The following is a 25,262-nucleotide window of genomic DNA, read 5'->3' on the forward strand; positions in this document are numbered from 1 at the left end:
GCACGCAAACTCACACACACACACACACACACACACTCACACACACACACACACACACACACACACACACACACACACACACACACACACACACACACACACACACACACACACACACACACAGGCCAGACAGCTTGCTGGGCCAGATGGCCTCTTGTAGGGAGCAGTAAGAAGCTCCACAGATGGGTTGGGCTGATCTGGAACCATGACCTCCACAAATTCCTCCTCCTGACTCCGGAGAGCACGTGTACAGAAGAGGGATGTACAGGGATAAGATCAGTGTGTGGTGTGGTGTGGTGTGGGGGTGGAGGGGTTATTGTGGAGATGTGGAGATGGGATTATGCAGTGCATTGTACTGTATGTGTGCGGTTGCAGATGTACTTTCAAACACCCAGGGAATAGTAACAGGGAAGAAATGTATGGTGGTGAAATGATCATTACTTAATGTTTACTGAGTATTATTTGTTAATTTACATTTGCACATTTACTACATTTTTTAAACATTAAGTGTAGCGTATATTGCTTAATCATTCACAAAATTCATTTTTTTTTTAAATTGTTATATTTTGATATATAATAAAATACTTTATTATATATTTACTTTATTGACACGTTAGATCATTTCTAGTATTCGGTCCTTTAGTCTTGGTATCATGGTAAAAAAAAATACAATAATAGAGATCAATGGATGTGTGCAGGGAAGGAAGGAAGCCGGAGGCACATAAAATAGATAGAAATTGGTACATTACATCAATTTCTTCTAAACACAGTCAGTGCCTGATATCCAATGATTTTTTTTAATTTACTGAGTACTACTTAATAATGACAGAATCTTTTTTATCCATTATTTTTTTCAGCACTTTAGACAGATGACTTGTTGTTGGTTTCTCTAATGTGATCCTTTAAAAGAATCCTCCGTATGAGTTTCAAATCTAGAACATTAGATTAGTTTAGAATGGGTAATGATCATACTTTGCTCCATGTAGAAAATACATCTGTTATTCATGTTTTCTAGTAACAAAAAATGAGGCAGGTCCGCTTTTTGTGTGTGTGTGTGTGTGTGTGTGTGTGTGCGTGTGTGGAGATAAAGAGGAGCAGGTGGGAAATGTGGGTGTGGCGACAGTGTAGCATATTCATCACAGCTTGGCATGTCTGTAACAGTATGTGTGTTTCCTTTGTCCTGTCTGTCTTATTTACCAGTGACTGATATACACACACACACACACACACACACTATCTACTATCTACTTTATCTGAGCTCGTAGCTGCAGGACCGAGATATATTGTTTGTTAGATAAATGTTCACTGTCATTTTTCGTGCTGCTGCTCATCTTTCAACATGCAAATGATCCTAACAGTATAAACAGCTGTTGATCGTGATATACAGTAGAGAATAACACTTGTATTTTTAAAATATGTAATGATTTGAAGGTATTTTCTTTTGATAAATCGTCTTTTGGTATAAATGTTCTAATGGATTTGCGGCTCTTTATTGTGATTTAGGATTTGTTTTTATATTCTTGCTAGTTCATTTAATTCTGCCTTGGCTTGAAGTGTTGCTGTTGCTATAGAGAGAGTAACAAGTGATGGGAATTTACTTTATAATCTATGACATAACCTAATCTAGATTATAAAACAATGCAGCCTCTCGGGCTGTGAGAGGGGGTCCCAATGATTTTGCTCTGGGCTAGGATTAGACGTAATCTGAGCATCTAGGGGGAATGGTCTGTTGGGTTAAATGATTACATAACTGACAAATTCCGCCTCAAAGAACCAGTGCTTCACTGGTTGCACCGTTTGCCTTAGAAGGAGAAGAGCCTTGATTGAGCCGTATCCATACAGTGTTACGGTCAAATCTGATGTGTAAATTATATCTTTTAGAGGTGATGTCAGCAATCACCAACGACAAAAATTGGTGTGTTTGGAATTCTTTTGCTTTTGATTTCGTATGATGGTTTCCCTTTCTTCTCTACATGTAATGTCTATCTTCCTGAAGTCGATTGAAATGGAGCCAGTAGTGTCATGTCTAGACACATTTTAAGCTTTTCTTTACTGAATGAAGTGTTGAGCTTTTAGAGTTGTATCTGGGAAAATCTAGCAGATTTTTTTGTTAGTGAGAATTTGATTGGACAAAAAAATTTGGTAACACTTTACTTTAAGGTATCTACATAAGAGTGTCCTGACACTGTCATGAACACATGACACAGTCATGACACAGTCATGACACATGAACTCTAACCCTAACACTAACCCTAACTTGTCATGACAAAAACCGAATGACACTTACTAAAAGAAGAGTTATGTCATAAACGTTTATGACTTCTTTATAATGTTTATGACACGTTAATGACAGTGTCATGTCACTCTTATGTAGATACCTTCAATTAAAGTGTACCCAAAAATGTATTTGTCTTTTTGTAGTTATTAAAAAGTAAATAATAATACTCGCCAAAGTATTAAAGACAACTGAAGCTGCCTGAAAAATCTTACTTTTTTAATGTATTTTATTTGTGTATGTTTATTTCGTTCTGTGTGTCTCTGCAGTGCCAGATCTCCCAGGCCCTGAACGCTGTTTCCGAAAAAGCTAAAGATGCCAAGGAGTTCCTGGTTCAGCTCAAGAACATGCTTCAGCAGATACAGGTAACACCACTGTATATAACACATGTACACTGTGTGAAATATACTATTTAGACATGTGTTTGTCTGTTACCATCTGTACAACTGTGGTTTGGACGTCATAGGATGTCAAGATAGTTTGATAGAATGAAATGTTTTTGTCTTCACATCATCCGCGACAAATCTTGTGTGCGCTGGGAGGAATTTAAAAGAAGAGCCAGATGCCAATTTCTCCAGTAAACATTAGCCTCAATAGCCAAGACTGCAATGCAGCTACAAAACAAAAGGGAGGGGAGTGGTCTATCATAACACTGCAGATAATCTTGCTTTGGCCCACCACTGGGCTCTATTTTAACGATCTAAGCACACGGCGTGAAGCGCCTGGCGCAGGTGCGTTTAGGGCGTGTACGAATCCACTTCTGCTAGTTTAACGGCGGAAAAAAGGGTCCGTGCGCCAGGTGCATTGGTTCAAAATTGTTGTACTTAGTGTCTTCATTAATCATAGGTGTGTTTTGGGCGTAACACGCAATAAACCAATCAGAGTGTCATCTCCCATTCCCTTTAAAAGCCAGGCGCGTTTGGACCTTGACGCATTGCTATTAGGGGTGTGAATCTTCACTGGTCTCACGATTCAATTTGATTACGATTATCTTGTCAACGATTCGATACGATTCAGTATCCCGATGCATCACGACAAATTCAAGCATTCAGATATATATGAGCTCCCATTTTTATTGCATCTGCTTTTAAAAAAGACACATCCTGAATGTAGCGGAGTCTGAACACAGCAGACAAAAAAAGCAGCAAACGGAAAATCATCAAGCAACATCAGTAGGCAATAATCGATTATTGTCTGTCATTGCATCGATGCAGAATCATCCACGTCCGCATCGCGATGCATCGATGCAATGATTCATTTCAACACCCCTAATTGCTATTATGATGGAGGATTTGCTAAGCAGGAAGGAGAGATTTTCAGGAGAAGATACTGATCTGCTCGTGCGTGAAGTGAAAGCGCGCAAGCAGATCATATCATAATACTATTTCTCTATGTAATATTTTTATTTTTAATCTTTTGCATGTTTGTGTGCTGCTGCGCGTCCCTGTGTGTGTAACAAGCATAGTGTGCACACGCTGTGCACGAGCCTAGGCGCATTTTACTAATGCGCTGTTAAAATAACAATGAAATGCTGCGTTATTGACTTTAGACCAGGTTTTTGTTTGTCAATGGCGCAATCACTTGCCACTGCCTCAAGATAGCAATACACCAGTGCACCTGAACACACCTCCCTGTAAGACCAGCACGCCCATGGGCGCACAGATGGGCGCAGGTGCATTTGCTATTTAAACGACGTGGGCGCTGGACGGGGAATTGACAACTGCGTCGGTCTTAAACTAGCAAAGACACTTGCGTCTGGCTTTGTGCTGCACTGTGCCGGATGCAAGATAGGCAATTAGTTTTGGCTCAAGGAGGTCTGAAGAAACCAAAGCACAAAAGTTGCATAAAACTCAATGGACTTTTGTTATACTTTAATGCAATAAGTACGGTGGCCGACAGGGGCAAATGCCCTGCAACTTAAGAAAACACACGCAAATGTACAAAACAAGCAAATTAAGAAAACAACTTCATTAATTTGACAACATATGTGCAGCATTCAGCAAACGCACTGCAAATACCACAACACAACCAAATACATAAACGCGCTGCAAATACAACACAACACAACCAAATACATAAACGCGCTGCAAATACACACAACACAACCAAATACATAAACGCGCTGCAAATATGAAACGATGCAAAAAGAAAAGCACACAAACCCAGAAAACAAATGCAACAAAAAAACGCAGCATCCAGATTACACAACAGAAGTTCTCCAGGCCTCTAGAGGGAGCAATTAGTGGAACAGCTGGATTTTCGACCCCACAGGGAGGGGGGGAGGGAGAGAGAGAGAGAGAGAGAGAGAGAGAGAGAGAGAGAGAGAGAGAGAGAGAGAGAGAGAGAGAGAGAGAAACTCCATAGACTGTAAATATTAAATCTATGTTTGAGATATGTTTTCTCTCGTTTGGTGGGTGTGTCTCGGCTCAGGTCACAGGTGATACTCAATCAGCAGAGACGTCTGTAAACTCGTGGTGATAAAACATTTAAAACTGCATCAGCGTTTAACGTTGACGTTTGTTTAAGCCACATGAGAGGGTTTAATTTCGAGGTCTGAAATTACTGAAGTATAGGCCTCCTCAAGTGTAATATTGTGTTTATACAACAACGGTTACCAACAAAATAAGTGATCAATCTGTATTCATATTATGGAGCAATTCGCTCTTGAAATACAAAAAACAGACAGGATTTCTAGTCCCTCCCTGTTAGTAAACCAGCCAATTTACCGTGGGATTTATCAAACTGAATAAATCCTGCCCGCACATAAACACAAAACTGCTTTGCTAACTCCATCGTGTTGTAACTAAGACATCTGCTGAAAAAGTTACTGTATTCATTAGAATGATTGCCGTACTGTTTAGTTCACAAACATCCAACAAACCAAAGTACAAACACATAGCGGACCAGATGCGAGCTTTTATTTTGAGAAGCCGAAGCTTGGGGACGGCACCAGCCGGGAGGGCATGAGACGGTTATTAATAGTAATAATAATAATAATATGAATTTAATATTGGTTAATAACGGTCGAAAATCCAGCTGTTCCCCTAGCTGCTCCCTCTAGAGGCCTGGAGAACTTCCATTGTGTAATCTGGATGCTGCGTTTTTTTTGTTGCATTTGTTTTCTGGGTTTGTGTGCTTTTCTTTTTGCATCGTTTCATATTTGCAGTGCGTTTATGTATTTGGTTGTGTTGTGTGTCTTTTCAGCGCGTTTATGTATTTGGTTGTGTTGTGATATTTGCAGTGTGTTTGCTGGGTGCTGCACATGTGTTGTCAAATTAATGAAGTTGTTTTTCTTTTTGCATCGCTTCTTTTTTCGGGGTTTGCGTGCTTTTCTTTTTGCATCGTTTTTTATTTGCAGCGCATTTATGTATTTGGTTGTGTTGTGGTATTTGTAGTGCGTTTGCTGAATGCTGCACATGTGTTGTCAAATTAATGAAGTTGTTTTCTTAATTTGCTTGTGTTTTGTCTATTTGCGTGTGTTTTCTTAAGTTGCAGGGCGTCTGCCCCTGTCGGCCACCGTAAATAAGAGTACACTTGGGAGAATTTAGCTGTGTCCCAGTTAGAGTTTAGATTCTCGGCCCGAGCCCGACCCGAGCCCGACCGGACCTCGGGTCGGGCTCGGGCCGTTATTTTCCGCCGCATCCTCGGGCCGGGCCAGGCCCGAGGATGCCTTATTACCTTACCTTATTATCCTATTTGGGTGGGGAGATAGCTATGCCATAATCAGAAATATTATAAATATATATATATATATATATATATATAGGCTATATAAAAGTAACAAATGTGTACAAAAGTTAGGCTGCAGTTACAAAATGCAGCACGTGTCATACGCGGAGTCTCCTCCTCTCGCACGCATCACACCGGGAGCTTGAAGATGTAAAGAAAAAAAGAAAAACAGGAGAATTAACTTTGAGCAAGTGTGGAGGAAAGTCGGAGGTATGGAAGCAGTTTAAACAAGTCGTGGGCAGTGACAACAGTATGTTGTTCATCATTGTTTCTTTTTTTTTTACGTTTCTTCATTCAGATCCATTTGCGATCCGTTCCATTCTAAACAAACGGCGCAGTTTACAGGCTTCGTCCTTGTTGTATTATTCTAAACAGATTTCTGCAGTTCAAACAACTCTGAATTGTAGTTGAGAACGTCAGTTATAACGGCCCACGTATAAAAAAATTGTCGGGTTTAAATCGGGCTCGGGCTCATAATTACAGTTAATGTGTCGGGCCGGCCCGGGCTCGGACGCAACGTGCTCGGGCAGGTTCGGGCTTGATTTTTTGGGCCGATCTAAGCTCTAGTCCCAGTTCCATACTACATACTATACTATTGAAGTACACTCAAAAATGTTGTGTTTGTGAGGTGAAACAGCTTCAGAAGGATCTTAGAAACCAAAAATACTGTTTTATGGATGTAATTTCCTGTTTGGATTTAACCATGCTTATTTTTTGTACACTAACTGCAAAACAGTATACTATAAACATTATATAGTACACACTGTATAGAGTTAGTATGCTGATATTTAGCAGGTGGGACTGGTACACACCTCTTGATTTTGCTTAGGCACTATTTCTGAAAGTTGTTGTTCCAAAGCATCAGGATTTGTACGGTCTCAAGATCTCCATGAAGGTCTGGCTGTGCACGATTGTACCAGAACCAACATCCATGTTTAATCAGTTACCTCCACATGTAGAGGTCTTTACATAATTTACATCAGCACTGCTGTTTTTCTGGACTAAATACATTTTGCTTTGGGGATGCTGGTAATGGGTAACACACTCCAAATAAATCAGTCACAGAGACACATTTGGACCCCTCACACTGCAGCAGGGAGGTAAATCCACTGAATCACTAAACTAAAACAAACCATATCAGCCAAATGTTATGAGTGTGTATAGAGTTATTATATGTGTTGGTATATATATATATATATATATATATATATATATGTATATGTGTGTGTGTGTGTGTGTGTGTGTGTGTGTGTGTGTGTGTGTTTACACTGTAGACAGGATTTCTCGGCAGCTGATCTCTCCCACAGCATCTGCCAGTCATGCACGCACACACTTTTACACACACACACACACACACACACACACACACACACACACACACACACACACACACTGTCATATCTTGTCAGCCACAGCATTGTGAAAAGACATTAAGGGCCCTATCTTTTAACCTGGCGCAGCGCAAAGGCAGACGCAAGTGTCTTTGCTATTTTAAGACCGTCCAGCGTCCACTTCGTTTAAATAGCAAATACACCTGCGCCCATCTGTGCGCCCAGGGGCGTGCTGGTCTTACAGGGAGGTGTGTTCAGGTGAATTCTTGGTGTATTGCTATCTTGAGGCAGCGGGAACTGATCGCGCCATTGACCAACAAAAACCTGGTCCAAAGTCAATAACGCAGCATTTCATTGTTATTTTAACAGTGCATTAGTAAAATAAGCCTAGGCTTATGCACAGCGCACGCACACTATGCTTGTAACACACACGCAGGGAAGTGCAGCAGCACACAAACATGCAAAAGATTACAAATAAAAATATTACGGTGCAAATCCGCCATTATAATAGCAATGTGCCAAGGTACAAACGCGCCTGGCTTTTAAAGGGAATGGGAGATGACACTATGATTGGTTAATGCATGTTACACCCAAAACACACCTATGAATTAATGAAGACACTAAGTACAACCCTTTTGAACAATGCGCCCGGTGCCCGGACCCTTTTTTCTGCCGTCAAACTTGCGAATTTGGACACGCCCTAAACGCACCTGTGCCACGCGCTTCACGCTGTGCGCTTAGATCATTAAAATAGAGCCCTAAGAGTCTTGTTGCAAAATGGTGAATTGCATTTAAATAAAGCAAACTCTTAGCCCTACTTTGCTCTGTCTGAGAGCCAGAGAACGAGATGAGTGGATAAAGAGAAAGAAAGATGTGAGAGTGAGGAATAAAGATCTCCAGCATTCATCCTCTTACAGATGTGAACTGTGTCCCACAGTGGAGAAAGCATGATTGGAAAGCACTTCTATCTAAGACCTCATCTCCTCATCATGTGGACTCTATGCAGAGATAAAAATGCCCCAGTGGATCCTTCTTGCATTAACTGCCAACTACTGTGGCTCCTGCACCCAGACTTACAGTACTGTATGTTTTCTGATCTGACACTTCTACGGTTAAGGTTTGGTTAGTTTCTGCCACAAAAATGACTAAGTTAGGTGTAGGGCATCATTGTGGTTTGTGAAAATGGTGGCAGTTGTACAAACAGATGGTAAATACTGTATGTTGTGTGATTCATCTTTTCTTTTTTTTCACATTTATTTATTTAAAACAGGGACAATGTACAATATACATTAACCTTAGACAGGAGAGATGCATTTTACCAGGTTGTGCTAATTTCCACCTGTAGTCCCTTTGTCTGCAGGCTATTAAAATAAATTAACACTTTATTCTTATGTTTGCGTGGTGGAAACAAAAATAGAACATGATCTGTTTGGTAAATTAACATATCAGTAACAAACTACTAAAATGCACCAACAGATCTATTTTAGTCATACTGTTGATTTATTGATTATTTCTTACTGAGAGCCCATAATGAGAATGACTTTCGGATGCCTTGAAGTAGCTTTATTTTGGCAGAAGTGTCCCATACAGTATTTTTGCCCCTTCTGATTGTGTGTGTGTGTGTGTGTGTGTGTGTGTGTGTGTGTGTGTGTGTGCGTGTGCGTGTGTGTGTGTGCGTGTGTGTGTGTGTGTGTGTGTCTGTGTTGCTTCAGGAGAACGGCGTGGAGTTCGAAGCTTGCCTCGTGGCCCAGTGTGACTCTCTGATCGAGGCGCTCACAAGACAGAAAGCCAAACTGCTCACCAAAGTCACCAAGGAGAAGGAGTACAAGCTAAAGGTGGGACTGATTGATCTTTTAGTTTTATGTCAGTGTGTAGATGCATGTCCACCCAAAGACACGCTATCAATACTGCAAACATCTCTCATCTCTCTTCATCAGTCCCTTCTTATCCTGCCTAAAGTGAACGGCATAATTGGGGTTATCTGCCTCTCTATTTGCTCCCACCAGCCACAATTGTAATAATGTGCAATACCTGTTTCGCTCTCTTTCTATTCCAGCACTTGTTCGTGTATATCCCAGTATATTAGCAACGGCATAATCATGAGAAGATAAAAAATAAAAAACTCAAACTAGAAAAAAAAAACTTGGCTGTTAATCTGCCATGGGAATTAACCATGTGAATGTGTTATTGTCCAGTAGGTTTTGGGAAAAAAATCTAAGCAGTTAGATAAAGCTTCTGAAAACTTTTTTTTTTTTTTAAATATAAAGTATTTTTCTTTAACATTTATATTAAATAAATAAGGAACAAGCAAGTTAGAAATAAACATCCTTAGTTATATATTAATAACTCACAAACACTAACGAAATAAATTAGTGGGAAAAGCATTGACAGAACACAAATACAAAAATCTCTCATGTGAAATAATCATTTCTGTTCTAATTTTAAAAGGTAATAGCCAGATCATCGCTCATAGTAAGAAGCGGATCAGAAAAATAGGTTTTACAGTCTTAGCTCCTTGCAACCAGCAGTGTAATTATTATACTTTTTTTTTAACTTTCCTCTGTTAATCCACCGCTGGGGTTTTCCTAAGTCCCAGTGTATCACATGGACGCCTGCCCAGCCTCAACGTGCCCACCGACCGACTGACCGTCTGGCTGATGGCGGGGGAGGAGGGGGTGGGGGGAGGAGTGTTTGGACGGAAGCCCCAAGGACAGCTGTTGTCATTATCTGCAAACTGGGGATTGAGATTTAGCCAGAGGACAAAGAGCTGGAGGCTGCGCTGAAGCTGGAACAAGAGAAGAATAGCTGCTGTAGATGGCTGATTAAACGTTTTCACATGAATACATTTAAATTTAGGACCTTATTTCTTTCTAACTGATAAAATTACAACCTCTTATTCATGTAAGAAATTTGACAAGCAGTGGCTTGAATGCTTCGGCCCATGACCAGAATTTCTGAAAAATGATATGTATCAGGTATCAACATTGATTATGATTTCCAAGAAATGAATTATTTGACAGACAACATAGATAGGAGGTGGATAGAAAAAAAAAACATAAATGGAATCTAGGAATCTTCACACATTAGTTGCAGTTTTTCACACTACAACAAGAACTCAGAAAAACACTTTTCCATAAATGAATTATGAAACTGAACGCAGCTTGTGTTTGTTCTTGGACGACGTCAAATTGTTTTTGACTCAGACCAAAAAAGCGCAACTGTTAATCTATTTCAGTGGATCTTCATATTTTCTGGCTGTGAACTCACCCTTTGCCCTCTCCTTTTTTTTTTTTTAAAGCACTTAGAAGCCTTTTAATCTGTTTTTGTAGATACATTACAGCTTGGCCAGACTCAAAGCCAAAATATAAAAATAAAATAAAAATTCTAAAGACTGTGTCTACACCAAGAAAGGCAGATGTTTCTAAAAAAAATAATCACCAAATCCAGAGCTAAATCCCTTAAAAGCAACATATTTCTGTTTCCTCTTTCAAGAACAGACAGAAATACTCACTATTATTCAAATTTACAATTCTAATTAAAATGTATAGTAAATTTGGTAAAGACAATATTTCGTAATTACATTTATAAGTATTAACAATAATTACTTTTGATGTCACAGGGCTTCATTTTAGCCAGTAGTTGGTAAAGTTGTGGTTACTGACTGACACACACACACACACACACACACACACACACTGTAGTTTTAGCCATAATCCAGCAGCTGATGGATTAATATTCACTTATCTCTAACTCATACAGATGAGTGTGTGTCTGAGTCCTTCTATGAATGAGATTTGGCTTCAACCGATCTCGGTTAATGAAGTCAGAAGTCAATTCTGTCTTTAAAAAAAACTAACATTTGAGCATTATTTTGCAAAGTGCAAACTGAGAGGTTACCTTCAACATTTTACTTACAGATAGCAGCTACAACACAAACTGCACATTTAAGCATTATTTAAGCATTAAACACAAATACAAAAGAATGTGCAGTAAGAACATATCTTTTCTACTTCACGAAATACTGTATATAAAGCCCTGCATCATGGCAACACCATGCCAACATAGACTGAACAAGACTGTGCACTTGCGCTCCAAAAACTACCAGAAATGGACAATATCGGCCCAAAATATTGCTCTAACCTGAACTGACACATGGTTCTGAGTGTGATGAAGAGGCTGTGAGTCATGTTGGCAGTGTTTCTGGTATCTCAAATCTGGGTTTGCATTAACATGTTTCAGTATTCGCACCCTCAAATTCATTTCAGATGCATGTGGAACATATTGAAAAATCCCTTCATCCAGGCCTGCAGGAGTGTGTGGGAGCTGACGGCACGTCTCAGCGGGAGAGAAGGAAATTGAAAAAAATCAGAGATTTACTTAGGCTTCACGCTTCACGCTTCATGTTTTTTACACAGGAGATAGGAGCGGGGTGTTAGCCAACCTGAATGGAAATGCAAATTTTCTCCTGTTAAATAATTTGAGTGTGTGTGTTTAGCTATTGGTGAATTCCAGCTGATGGTTGTGTATATCCACAGAAGTACACAATGTCTATCATTCTTTTACCTTTAATGACCTTTTATTGACCATCTGATTCATTATTGAACCCTCCTAATCCTAAATCCTTTAACAAATCCCAAGACAAAGCCCTAAACCAACCCTTTTCACACATACACAACCAAATACATACATAACCTTTACTAATTCAATACACAAGTTGTTAATATTCTGATTGAAACCTGTACACATTAAAGCACACTTTTGTTGGGCTCGAAAGCTATTAAAGCCAAACAAAAGCCAAATTTGAAGCTGCTTTTCACACAGTGATATAAGAGGCTGAACATTAATATAAAATGTCAGGCATAAGAATGTGTTTAGGGGGTTTGTAAAAGTTTTTTTTAACTAGTTTTTATCCGATATTCCTGCCTTTTGCTTCATCTAACAGTCAGCCTCCATATCTTCAGATTGTAGTTTGTTTTGATCCTCTTACAGTTGACTCTTCATGCTCTTCATATTTCATTTTATAAAGCAGTTGACAGGTGAATAATTAACTGTGATCTCATTAACCATTGAATAAAGGAAGGGCTTAATTCCAAGACTTAGTCCAATTTATTCTTTGATACATTTAGACGGCCATTGGTTAACGGTGTAATTAATTATCTTGGATTCACCAACATAGAAAGACATTTTCTGTCTAATCTCTTGCCTAACTATTGAAAAGTTTATGTATCTGTCACACGCATATACATACATGTACAGTACATATTACATACATGTATCAGGTGCGCTTTGAGCAGACAAAGCAATCTGAGCAGCTGAAATCTAGTGCAGGTATTATTAAATGTAAACAAAAGGCTAATAAGGCGGTGACAGTTCGGTGAGTTTCAATTAGCCTCGAACGACTGGCTGTGACACCCGTCCAAATCTCATTTCCCTGCTGGTCGGAGTTCAGCCAGCAGATCGTGTCTGTCTGTGCATGTGTGTGTGTTTGTGTGTGTGAGAATAAAAAGGAGACCAGCTTTCAAAAAGCTAGAGAGAGAGAGAAAAAAAAGTCACATTAATCTGGTAATGGCTGTCTGATAACGTGTTTCTGTAAAATATCTGAAGTGATATTGAAAGAAAGTTCCTACCGGTGATAGTGTGCCAGGAATACTATGGGATTTTGAAAGATGTCTTCCAAATGGGGAATTATACATTCATGCTGGCAGACAGTTTCTGTTTAACTCACCTGTTATTCCAGCCAGGTCCAATCACCTGATCCACACCCATCCACACACCTGATCCCCATTGCACATCTAGTATACTGTATATAATGACATGCTGCCAGTCCAAGCTTTTTGTCCTGTGTTCTCTCAATGCTATTAGAAGCCTGTATTTGTCACATGTTAGCACATTGAATTTCCTCATTTTCTGCCTTTTGTCTTTGTGTTATTGCTGAACAACTTGGGAATAGAGCTGTAACAATTTCAAATTTTAGTATACAATTAATTGTCTCAGAAATAATTGCAATTAACAACATAATTGTCTCTTTCAGTTTTTCAAACAAATTCAAGGTTTGAATGAATCCCAGGATGCATATTTTGGTTATATCACTGTTACAGATAATGTAGTAACACAGGTACACAGCCTTTGAAGTAAGCCACGCCTCGTTATTATCATAAAACATGTACTTTTTTCTTAAATGAACATAAAACTACAACTACATCAACAATCATACCCCTTAGGACATTAGTTAATGTTAGCAATTAATTGTGGTAAACAAAGAAACGGCGATTATGTAAAAAAAAAAATTGCGATTAGACAATTATGTAATAATTGTTACAGGCCTACTTGGGAATGCTTTTTCCGATGTTTAGCGTGGGCTCCAAGTTTATGTACCAGCCCATTTCCACCTCCACCACATCATTTTTTGAGCAATCCTAGCCATAGCGTTTGAGTCCTTAGCCTGCATTTAGTTTTTTAGTTTTTTGAACTCTTTTGGACAGTAAGCCCTCTAGCTACTGCCCCTTTAGTTACTTATTTTTGTCGGCTGTGCTCCATTTGGTCGAGCTTGCATGCCGTCTTTTGGCGAGGGCTGGGCGTCCAGGTTAAATGGGGTGCAGGCGAAATAAATGGCGGTCGCTATGATGTTGAATCTCGATCAGCTGATAATCAAACAGCAGCTGGTGGTAGAGATGCTGTGATAAACTCTGATTTAATATCTTTACAGCTTGTAAGTGTTGGCAGCCAGACACCAGATAACCTTTTCTAGTTGTATTCAGCCATGACAAGCTGTGTGAAAAATGTTTTCATTAGTTGCTGTTGGCACATTTGGTATTTTATTAACCACCCAGTGCCAAACAGAGCTGACTGGCACTGGGATCAGGGAGAAGTTTTGAAGTATATATTAAGACTGCTTGTTTGTAGAGAATGTGGCTCGAAAAACGGCTACATTTTCTACAAGTCTGCACTTAATTTCAACATGAACAAAGTTGTCCCAAAGGGGTCCATGGTCTCATAAGTGTCTTTTTGAAGCTTAAAAGCATTGACAACATTACAGAAGTTCTGCTCTATAACATAGCTTTTAACAACTAATTTCTTTGATCTGCCTTTGTCTCAGGTGGTGCGTGACCAGATCACGCACTGCACCATGAAGCTACGTCAGACCACCGGCATGATGGAGTACTGCCTGGAAGTCCTCAAAGAGAACGATCCCAGCGGATTCCTCCAGGTATCTGACCCAGCGTGTGTGTATGTCTTTATGAGATTGTATCAAGAGTTGTACGTATCCTAGTGTTTTTCCTCACATAGCAGCTGGATAAAGAAAAGAAAGTTATCGCATCCAGATAAAGTAAATCATTTCAGTTAATCATTTAGGTTTCACATTTTGCCTGTAGGTTTTGAAGCTTTCAATACTTAAAGGTTTAGTGCGCAACTTTTTTAAATTAATGAATGTCCGTTATATTCAAGCCATTGCCAAATGAGTTGATACAAAGCTAATTAAGACTATCAGCTCCACACAACTCTCTCTGTATTTCTCAGTATGGCTATGTTCAGAAGATTGTGGCGTCCGGTGACTTTCCTGCGCAGAAACTCAAGTGAAGATAATTACCTCTTCTGAAGAGTCCATGTTTTTTTAATCCTCCGCGTCCTCCTTGGCTACCAGCAACTGCATGGAGGAGGGGGGAGGTGGTGGCGCGCGGTCACGGAAGTCTTGTATTAGAGCCGTAATCGGGCCTTAAAAGTTCGGCCCGACAAGGCCCGAGCCCGACAAGTACATTTTGATTGACAGCTTTTTAAAAGCCCGAACCCGACATTATTCAAATGTGTGCACGCACACAGCTCTTTTGCCTTTTGTCAATGCCTTTTTTGTCCTTTAGTCACATGGTCAAAAGTTTTCCACACCTCAGACTTTGCTTTCTTTGCCAGTGCAACCAAAATGTAATCACCAGAGGCTCAGGCCAGCCTCCGTTTCACCTCCTCAGCCTGAGCCCATGTAAAATTATAGAAATTAAGACCGGACCTGACCGAACCTGTCGGGTCCCATCGGGTTCGGGAAAAGATCTTCAGCTCTAGCTTGTATCATGTGGACGCCTACAGTTTTGTTGTTATTACTTAGAATTGCTCATGGGGGAGACAGAAACTACACACTATAGCTTTAAGTAGCAAAGTACAAAACATGCATCTCCAAAATGTCACCTTTTCACAAGGTAAAATCTGTTTAACCCATTGGACCATCTAATAAATGCATCTTATGCCGAATCATTTATCAGATAGTAATGGATTAAAAAGATTGTGTAACACAAGGCTTTTGGAGAATTTTCTCAGCTGAAAAGGGAACATGTAATCCTTCAGTTTCTGTAAAAAGAAATAATTCAAATTAAAGGCTATTTAAGGATAAGGATGTTTATTACTAACAATGTCCCTGAAGATACTAAAATCAAAAAAAAAAATGATAAAACAACAAAAACTGGAGTTCTATGGAACAGAGGCATATTAAGTTGTGGCAAAATAAATTCATTCTTTGTTTTAGTGTCTTCAGGGGAATTGCTGATCATTATGGAAAATATAAACAAACAGCAGCCTTCTCTTTTGAAACTACTTCAGATAGGACTTAAGTTTCAGAGATTATACACGAGGCAGGACACAGTATGGGGTCTTACTGTACATTAAAAAAAAACTTTTCTTAAGTATTTACCACCAAAAATTGAAATTGTGAAAGTTGAAAGCAACAAGGAAGCATGCAACTTAGTTCCTTTGAGCTTAAGACAAGAAATCAGCTTTACAGGGAGCCTCTGATGTTTGTGAAGCCAGCGCAGCTAAAAACACTGCACAGTCAGAGAAGGAAGACTGAGAATAACAACACACGCAGGCCTGGCTGCATTCATACACAAACACACACACCAACACAGGATGCATCTGATTTGCTTTACTAATACAGAAGCTGATCTATTTTCGATTGCCCCGACATGTTTCATTATCAGCAGGCTCAGATGCTCAATGGCTGATCAATAGTTATCGATCTGTGCACGTTAGGTCAAACTGAGAAAGGTCAAATGTGACATGTGCACCTGCTTGTAAGAGTTATAGGGTCCTATCTTGCACCCGGCACAGCGCGACGCAAAGCCCGACGCAAGTGTCTTTGCTAGTTTAAGACAGACACAGTTGTCAATTTCCCGTCCAGCGCCCACGTCGTTTGAATAGCAAATGCACCTGCGCCCATCTGTGCGCCCAGGGGCGTACTGGTCTTACAGGGAGGTGTGTTCAGGTGCATTATTGACGTATTGCTATCTTGAGGCAGCGGGAAGTGAACGCGCCATTGACCAACAAAAACCTGGTCTAAAGTCAATAACGCAGTCATTGTTATTTTAACAGCACATTAGTAAAATGCGCCTAGGCTTATACACAGCGCGCGCACACTATGCTTGTTACACACACACACACACACACACACACACACACACACACACACACACACAGGAAAGCGACAGCAGCACACAAACATGCAAAAGATTAAAAATAGAAATATTACAGTGCAAATCCTCCATCATAATAGCAAAGCGCCAAGGTACAAACGCACCTGGCTTTTAAAGGGAATGGGAGATGATACTCTGATTGGTTTATTGCTTGTTACGCCCAAAACACACCTATGAATTAATGAAGACACAAAGTACAACCCTTTTGAACCATGTTTTTCCGCCGTCAAACTAGCAAAAGTGGATTTGGACACGCCCTAAACGCACCTGCACCATGCGCTTCACGTCGTGTGCTTAGGTCGTTAAAATAGGGCCCATGGTGTAGGTTTAATGTTCTGTTTGGGGCCTCGGGTCAAACAACACACTTAACATTGTTTTATCAGCTTCATGACATGGTTACAATAACATGGTTAATACAAATAATTTTTATTTGCTCTGGATTTGAGACATTATCATTAAATCTGATGATTAATTTCTAGATAATTGATTAATCGTTTGGTCCAAGATGTCTTTAAATGTCTTCTTTCGGCAGTTTAATATGCTATAAAACAGAGAAAAGCAGGAAAACTTCATATGTAAGAGGCTAAAAACAGCCTTTTCTGCCATTTTTACATGAAAGATTACTTTACTCAAAATAGTTGCCAAGTATGTTTATGTCGACTAATCGTTGCAGCTCTAATTCAGAATCAATATGTATTGAAAAATCTATATTTTGACAACACTATTGTGTGGGATCCCAAACAGGCAATACAAAGGGTTAAATGGCAAAGAAGAAGAAATAAAGAAATATACAGGAAGCATAAACGTGAAGAACAGATTGTCTTTTAAACTTCTCCATCCCCTTAGCTACATTTATGGTTGTCCTGATTTCTATTGAATGATATAAGATGAAATCCTAGTGTCTCTGATTCTGGTTATGAATCATTTCGCTATCTGGAGAGAGATAGCAGGAGAGAAATAAAGTAAGGTGAGAGGGAGAGATGAAATAAAGATCAAAGACACTCCTGAGGGACACACACACACACACACACACACACACACACACACACACACACACACACACACACACACACACACACACACACACACACACATCCCCCTTTCCCCGTTTTCATTTCATCTGAATATTTTATGATGTATTGATTACGTGGTTCTTCATGGTTGCCAAAGCCTTATCCTTAATAGAGTATCTTAACTCTGATATCTGGATATCAGTGTTAGTCACTTTAGGAACATTTGTAAATACAATGTTTGAACTACCAAATAAAGCAATTTACGTTGTAATGCTCGAGGATGATTTTCTAAATACTCTGCTCATGTTTCCAAAAAGATAGCATCACATTTTTCGCAGTTGAGTGTAGTTTAATGTAATGTATTCACTTAGCTTTTTTTTCCTGAGGCAGTGAAGCTTTTACTAGCAGAAGAGGGGTCTAATTCATAACCTTAAATATTTGAACGGCACTAATGTGTGCCTCCTTTCACTTGTCAGGCACAATGTAATAAAGCCCCGCTAGTGGAACTGATCCAAGAACAGTGAGGCTGTTCTGTATGCAGGGAGGGTGTCACAGCCCTGCGAGCATAAATGTAGATATTAAATACATACTGTATGCTCTCATTCCATGTTATGTTTTTACCTTTTCTACACCTTTAACTTGTCTATGTATGTGTGTGCAGATCTCAGATGCTCTGATCAAGCGGGTGACATCATCTCAGGACCAGTGGGTGAAAGGCGCCCTGGAGCCAAAAGTAGGCCCTGAGTTTGACCTCACCCTCAACACCGACTCGCTTCTGCAGACCATCCTGCAGCTGGACTTCTGCCAGGGCAAAGGTAGACGCACAAAAGCACACACTTAACTTGAGTCATGACTACGGGTTTTTATAGACTCTATATTAGAGCTTAACAATTCCAAATTTTAACGTACAATTAATTGTCTCAGAAATAATTGCGATTAACAACCTAATTGTCTCTTTCAGTCAAATTTAAAACATATTTTTCAGACAAATTAAACTTTTGAATGAATCCCAGGATACATCTTTTGGTTATATCCCTGTTATGTAATCCAGATAATGTAGTAACACAAGTAAACCACGCCTCTTTATTATCATAAAACATTTTTTTCTTAAACAAACATAAAACTGATAATTACCATCAGTCATACCCCTTAGGACCTTAGCTAATGTTGGCAATTAATTGTGGTTAAACGGCAATACTTCAAAAATATTGCGGTTAGACAATGCAACAATTGTTACAGGCCTACTCTATTATGATTTAATGTATTTCTGTGCAATATTTTATTCTAGTTTATATTAAATTTTGTTGTCATTAACTAATTGTTTTTGTAAACATCCATGGGTTATATTCTCAGACTTTTAAAAGCTTCCTCCTGAGCCACAGAAGACTTAATAAAGCTGCTGTCAGAGGTGGAGTAGTACTCCTCATGATGAGTAAACTATACTTCATGTGTAAAATCAGTGGAGTGCCCTTTAAACAGGCTCTATATATAAATCAACTTGACATGCATAAACATACACAAACATCCTTGACCTGAAGCAAGATTATTTTACAACCAATAAACACATTTAGTTTTTTTCGCTCTTCCCCTCCGAGGTTTCTTCAAGATGTACAACAATGTACACAACTGATTAGCTATTCATTGGCTGTTGCTACCCAGCAACCACTTGGCGTGCGTGAGTAAACACAGCGTCCTTTTCCGCTGCAGTCTCAGAGATTACCCAGATGTGTTGTTAATGTACATTAAATATGTAATCAGCACTATGCATATTTTATTTTGATACTGCTCCACTGAGGCAGCAAAAATCAGGTGTTAAGGTTAGGGTTGCAGATGTGGATTCAGCCTCGCTAAAATACCAAATAATGTTATTATTCTTTGCACTTTACATTACATGCAAGGCTTTGTTTGCTTAATGAGTTGCAATATGGCATTTATTTAAAATGCAGTGTGCTCCATTACAAATATTTCAAAGTAATGGCCCTGCTTGAGTCGTACTTTAAGGAGACTTTATCTAATTTGAGCTCCAGTCAAGCGAATCCGAGTAGGCTTGTAAGTAGTAGAGAGGCTTTGGTCATCCCTCCTTTGTTCTTTAAGGCTGTCGACATGAAACCTATCTGTACTTTCCCCACATTCGCATCCCACTCATCATTCGGAACAGAGCGATAGAGTTTCAAGATACACCATTTGATTTGATTTATTCGAGTTTTACTCTTTGATATCCTGAGCAACGACACAGTGTAGAAGGTGTTCTGGTTAAGAAGTAGATTCAAATTATTCTCCATCATTTGCTGAACTGAATGAGTTGCTCTGGATCAGTCTTGGTGTCCTCTGTAAACCAACAATTGCTTATAAACTCAACTAACTAAACTCTAATAGAATCACTTCACATGTTTGTCTCTTTTTCCCATGTAAGTAGTACCAGATTTAATAGTTTATACATTAGTCTCTATCGACGGCGTTTTCATTTACGGGATAGTTCTGGTGCCACCGGAGGTTCCACCGGATGTCCCTCATTTTCAGGCGGATGTCCCTCACCTTCCGCTTTCTTTGTGTTGGCATTCTAAACTCCGGTCGATTCGGGAAACATCCTCCTAGCTAGAACCAACAATCAAATTATCTTTTTTTGAGTAAAAATCATCACAATTATCACAATTCCAGAGCTCGCCTCCCTACATGCACACGTTCCACCAAAACAAGTTCCTTCCCGAGGCTATTTTGCAGAGGCACAGTTGCTTCGTCTGGCGCTTAGCACCGCCCGAGACGATTGTGATTGGTTTAAAGAAATATCAATAAACCAGAGCACGTTTTTCTCCTGTAATGTTGTGTGGACTAGCCAGACCTTTCCCCGCAGCACTGTGGAGGTTTATACATATACAGCACACGCTCTTCACTGCTTCAGTAAATCTGGACCTCTTGTCATGTTTCTAATGCAATCAATCTAAATCTCTCCACTGGTCTCACTGCCAGTTCCAGCTGTTTTATAAGCCATCTTCTGTCCATGTGCTCTTGTATTAAAACATCCAAACCAACGTCATATTTCCAGATGTGCAGGAGAATCCGTTATTGAAACAAATGCAGGCAGCAGCAAGCAGTGGTGAGGCTGAAATGGAGACAGAGAGCCCAGGAGGTATTTCAGAGACTCTACTTTTCACAGTGAACTTCTGTTTCCCTTCCTTGAATTAATTTGGTCACTCCTTCCCCGTCCCTCTGGCCTGATTCCGGTTGTAAACTCGCTGGTCTTTTTGTCCCACAGCGTCTATCTGCAATTACCTCTGCATGGTTTTTTGTTTTCCAGCTCCTCTCCAATGAATGGCACCTCTGCACAATAGTGCTGCCTTCACTGGAACACTGGAACACAACGTTTCCAATTAAGTTAAAGAAATGTGTTGCCTAAAGTACTTCTCTGTTTCCCATGCTTATATTTGGTTCCAAATTCTTTGGCACTTGAACTTTTTATGTCAATATAATCAGAGGAAATGTGTATTAAACATGATCCTCCCATCATTTTTTCCCTGACTTAGAAAATATATCAAACTGAAAAAGTCAGAATGATTATTGTTTTTAAATTATTGTATAAAATAAACCATTAAGATACAGATAATGTAATAAATCTTTAGTAATGTATGGATTTCAAGCATAGCATACACACAATCTGCTGCAAATATGAATACAAATTATAAAATAACATTTACAATCTAAATATATATTACTTTTCTTTATTTTTATATATATATATAAAACTAAGAGTTTATCAAGATGAATTCAAAATAAAAAAAGATTATACATTATTTAACAACACAATCATCTTGTGGTTGTGCATGAATCAAAGAATTACTTTGGCTACAAATGCTTTGAAAATGTGAATTTAAATATAGACATTGTTAAACTGACTATACGTTGATCCTGCTGTGTTGTTCCCTCTGTCGTGGCTGCTGCCTTTCCCCTGTGTCTTCACTACTCTTACTCATTTTGGTCTGGAAAGATCAGATAACGATGAATGAAACAGATGAAATGATGACTGAAGCAGACTTAATTACCCTGACATCTCCACTTGTGTGTTCAGTGGTTATTTTTTACCCTGTTTTCTGTTGTTTCTTTCAGCTCCTTTTGGAATGCAGTTTGTTTTATCACCACAGGGGTTAGACAGATATGTCTTTTTATTAGAGGTTTTATTTGATATGCTGGTTCCTCCATTTCTTAATCATCTGAGAATCCTGCTCTTCCTTAAACTATTAACTCATTTGAATCAGTCTGTCTTTCAATCAGCCAAATAGTGTTTAAATAATTGCTGCTGGAAGCTTTAGTTACACAATATGCATTAGTCTCTGAAGCTTATATCGGTCTAACCCTATGCACCACTAGCACTGCCACCTCTGTAAGTGTTAAATGTCCTCACATGGCCTACTTAAAGCCTCCACTGATTCCCAGCTGTTGCCCTGTCAATGAACCCGGAGCGCTTTCACCTTTTTTTTTTTTTTTATATCTCCCGCAAGATCCACATTAAAGCTCCTCTTTCTCTCCCTTCAGTTTGTTTATAGGCAAACCAGCCAGCTGACGACATCACCCTGTTTGTCTTCCTTTTCTCTTCGTCCATCCACCCTTTCTCCATCTCTCTCCCCCCATCCCCCCCCCCACTTTGCAATCTTTGCGTCTCATCCATCTATGTCTCCCCACAGTGGAGTCTGGACCCTCGGTGCCGGCGGCTCCTCTCCTGCAGCTGGAGAAGTGCTGCACCAGGAACAACAGCGCTACCCTGGCCTGGAGGGTAGCGGCGCCCCCTGTCAGCCCCATCGAGGGCTACATCCTGGAGCTGGACGACGGCAACGGAGGACAGTACAGGGTGGGTGCCTCACAAAAACACACATGCACTGAGTTATAATGTAATGTGTGTAAAACAGAGAACAAGGCTTGACACAAATACGACAGTAATATAATCCAAAATGCAGTAAATGATGTCTCTTCTGTAGCTCGTCTTTCTTTTTATTTTATTATTAATTATCCACATGCTGCTCAACTCTGTCTAAAACCAGATGGTAGTTTGTGTGTGTGTGTGTGTGTGTGTGTGTGTGTGTGTGTGTGTCATGAGTAAACATGCATTTTAAATGTGAGTCTTTACTAATCCTTTAGTCCATGTACAGTATACGTTTTATGTGTTTAAGTAGCAAACATACATGCACATGTACTTAATCTGCGTTTGCAGTGATGCTACTGAAATGTGTGTGTCCCCTTAGGAGGTGTATGTGGGAAAGGAGACGGTGTGTACGGTGGACGGCCTTCATTTTAACAGCTCGTACAATGCCAGGGTGAAGGCCTACAATGCCATCGGTGTGGGGCCGTACAGCAAGACCGTGGTGCTTAAGACCTCTGACGGTAGGTAGTGTGTATTTGTGTCTACTTTAGAATAATGTCCTTTGGTGGTCTTGTTTTTATTTTTTTCTCAACAGTGCAGTTTGTGATGATCTTCACAAAACAGGTTTCATGACATATGAATTCGTACCATGTAAAATTGACGAGACAAGAGATCAAGAGATGAATCTGGAGGTTTTTTTTAAAGTAAAGGCAGAAGAATAAGAACTATATAGTGCTTTATACAGGATACTGAAGAGAGAGGAGGAGAATGGGAGGAAATAAAGGAAAGGAGGAGAAAGGAGAATAGTGGTGTGTAGAAGGAAGGAAAGGAAGGGAGACAGAGGGAGAGGAAAGGAGATTAAGGCAAATGGAAGGAAAAAGAATAGCAAAAGAAAGGGAATACATGGAAAAGGAGGGCAAAAAAAGAATAGGAAATAAGGGAGAAATAATGGAAAATCGAGAATGGGCAAGGAAAGAAAGGGAGAGAAAATGGAAGGAGAGGGGAGTAAAGTAAAGGGAAGGAAAAGGGAGAATATAAAAATAAAGGGGAGGAGTAGACAAGAGAAGGGAAGGAATATGAAAGGACAGAAAGGAGGGCGTAAGAAAAGAGAGGAAAATAAAGGGCTTGGACGTTGGAAGGAAGAAATGAATGGAAAAGAAAAGTATAGCAAAGAGAAAAGAGGAAAATTAGGAATGTAAAAGTAAGGGGGGAAAGAATGAGAAGGAAAGGAAAATGGAGAATAGGTAAGAAGAGAAAGAAAAGAAAGGAAGAGAAAGGAGTCATAGAAATGAAGAGGAAAGAAAACAGGGACAATGACAAAATCTTCCATTTCCACAGTGGGATGAGGGGGGAGACAGTGTCTCACTTTGCCAACCACAACAACAATGAGCAGTCTGTTTTCTGACTGATAACTGTTCATCCCTCTCGCCCTCTTTCCTCTTTTTCTCTGTCATCTTTCTTTCTTTGCCAGCTCGCCTCTTTTGCTTCTCTCACCCCTCATCGCCTCCACCCTCTCTTTCCTCAAGGACTGTAGCTTCCTATAGCTACATATAAAGAGAAGAAAGAAATTATGAAAGTCTGAAATGTGACTCATTGCATGAGTATAACAGCAGTAGATAAAGGCTGTGGCTGCATAACAAACACTGATGTTGATGTATATTTCTAAAATGTGTGGTATAATTCTTTTTGTGTATGTTTCACCACTTATTCAATGATGAAGCATTTCTGTGTGTGTGTGTGTGTGTGTGTGTGTGTGTGTGTGTGTTTGGATAGTAGAATCTTCTGTTTCTTGAGGCTTTGGCTTTTGCTGTCTTTTTGTCATAATTTCACTCATTTTAACATTTGAATGTTTCTTGTTATATATACACACATCTCTTATAGCAAAATCAGTTGTTAATATTATATTTTATTATTATAATATTACATTAGATGTCATAAGAGGGAGTTATAATAGTTATAAAGGTTTTTCGTTTCTCACTGTGGCAGCAGAATGTGTCCGTAGGTCAGGATAAAAACGATTGATGAGCATCATCAACATGATGCAAAGCTGGTAAAATGACATTAAAGGTGCTCTAAGCGATGTCATGCGTTTTTTAGGCTACAAATTTTTTTGTCACATACAGCAAACATCTCCTCACTATCCGCGAGCTGCCTGTCCCCTGAACACACTGTAAAAAAACACGGTCTCTGTAGACAGCCCAGGCTCCACAAACAGCAACTAAAACAAACTGCGCCAACCTGCACCACGAAACATAACAAACAGTGTTCCAGCGTTCCAGCCAATAACCGACAAGAAGGATTTGGGGGTGGGGGTTGGGGGGTTAGCGCACGGAAGGGAGGGGGAGGGGACGGGATGAGGAGGAGGGAGGGGCGAGCTAGCCTCGTTTTGTTTGACAATACTTCGCACATCAGCAAGAAGTGCCGTCACTCAACATCGCTTAGAGCGCCTTTAAAGTATGCTTCGGATAACAACGGTGTGAAACCACTTTGTAAGGGTCAGTTTCCTTGTGGTCAAGGGTTTGGGTAGATTTGTAGTTTTGTGACTGACTGTCTGAATGGCGGCACAGACTTCCAGAACTTCTTATTCTCTCTTTCTTAATAACACTCGGTTAA

General features: G+C 39.7%; 1 protein-coding gene across 3 annotated transcripts in view; it reads left to right on the forward strand.

Moving 5' to 3' along the window:
* Window positions 1–25,262, forward strand: part of LOC116066083 (E3 ubiquitin-protein ligase TRIM9) — a 49,425-nt gene that overhangs the window by 19,558 nt on the left and 4,605 nt on the right. For 2 of the 3 annotated variants that reach the window (XR_004895849.1, XM_031321872.2), the window contains exons 2-8: window positions 2,545–2,640; window positions 9,048–9,170; window positions 14,432–14,542; window positions 18,462–18,615; window positions 20,844–20,927; window positions 22,477–22,640; window positions 23,032–23,170. Coding sequence is in view for 2 of the 3 variants with exons in the window: in XM_031321872.2 (XP_031177732.1) it covers window positions 2,545–2,640; window positions 9,048–9,170; window positions 14,432–14,542; window positions 18,462–18,615; window positions 20,844–20,927; window positions 22,477–22,640; window positions 23,032–23,170 (871 nt within the window). In the remaining variant the exon portion in view is untranslated. The remainder of the gene's footprint in view (window positions 1–2,544; window positions 2,641–9,047; window positions 9,171–14,431; window positions 14,543–18,461; window positions 18,616–20,843; window positions 20,928–22,476; window positions 22,641–23,031; window positions 23,171–25,262) is intronic. The other variant, XM_031321873.2, reaches the window with a different exon arrangement.

This window comes from Sander lucioperca, chromosome 19 (genome assembly GCF_008315115.2).
Source record: "Sander lucioperca isolate FBNREF2018 chromosome 19, SLUC_FBN_1.2, whole genome shotgun sequence".
Taxonomy (NCBI): Eukaryota; Metazoa; Chordata; class Actinopteri; order Perciformes; family Percidae; genus Sander; species Sander lucioperca.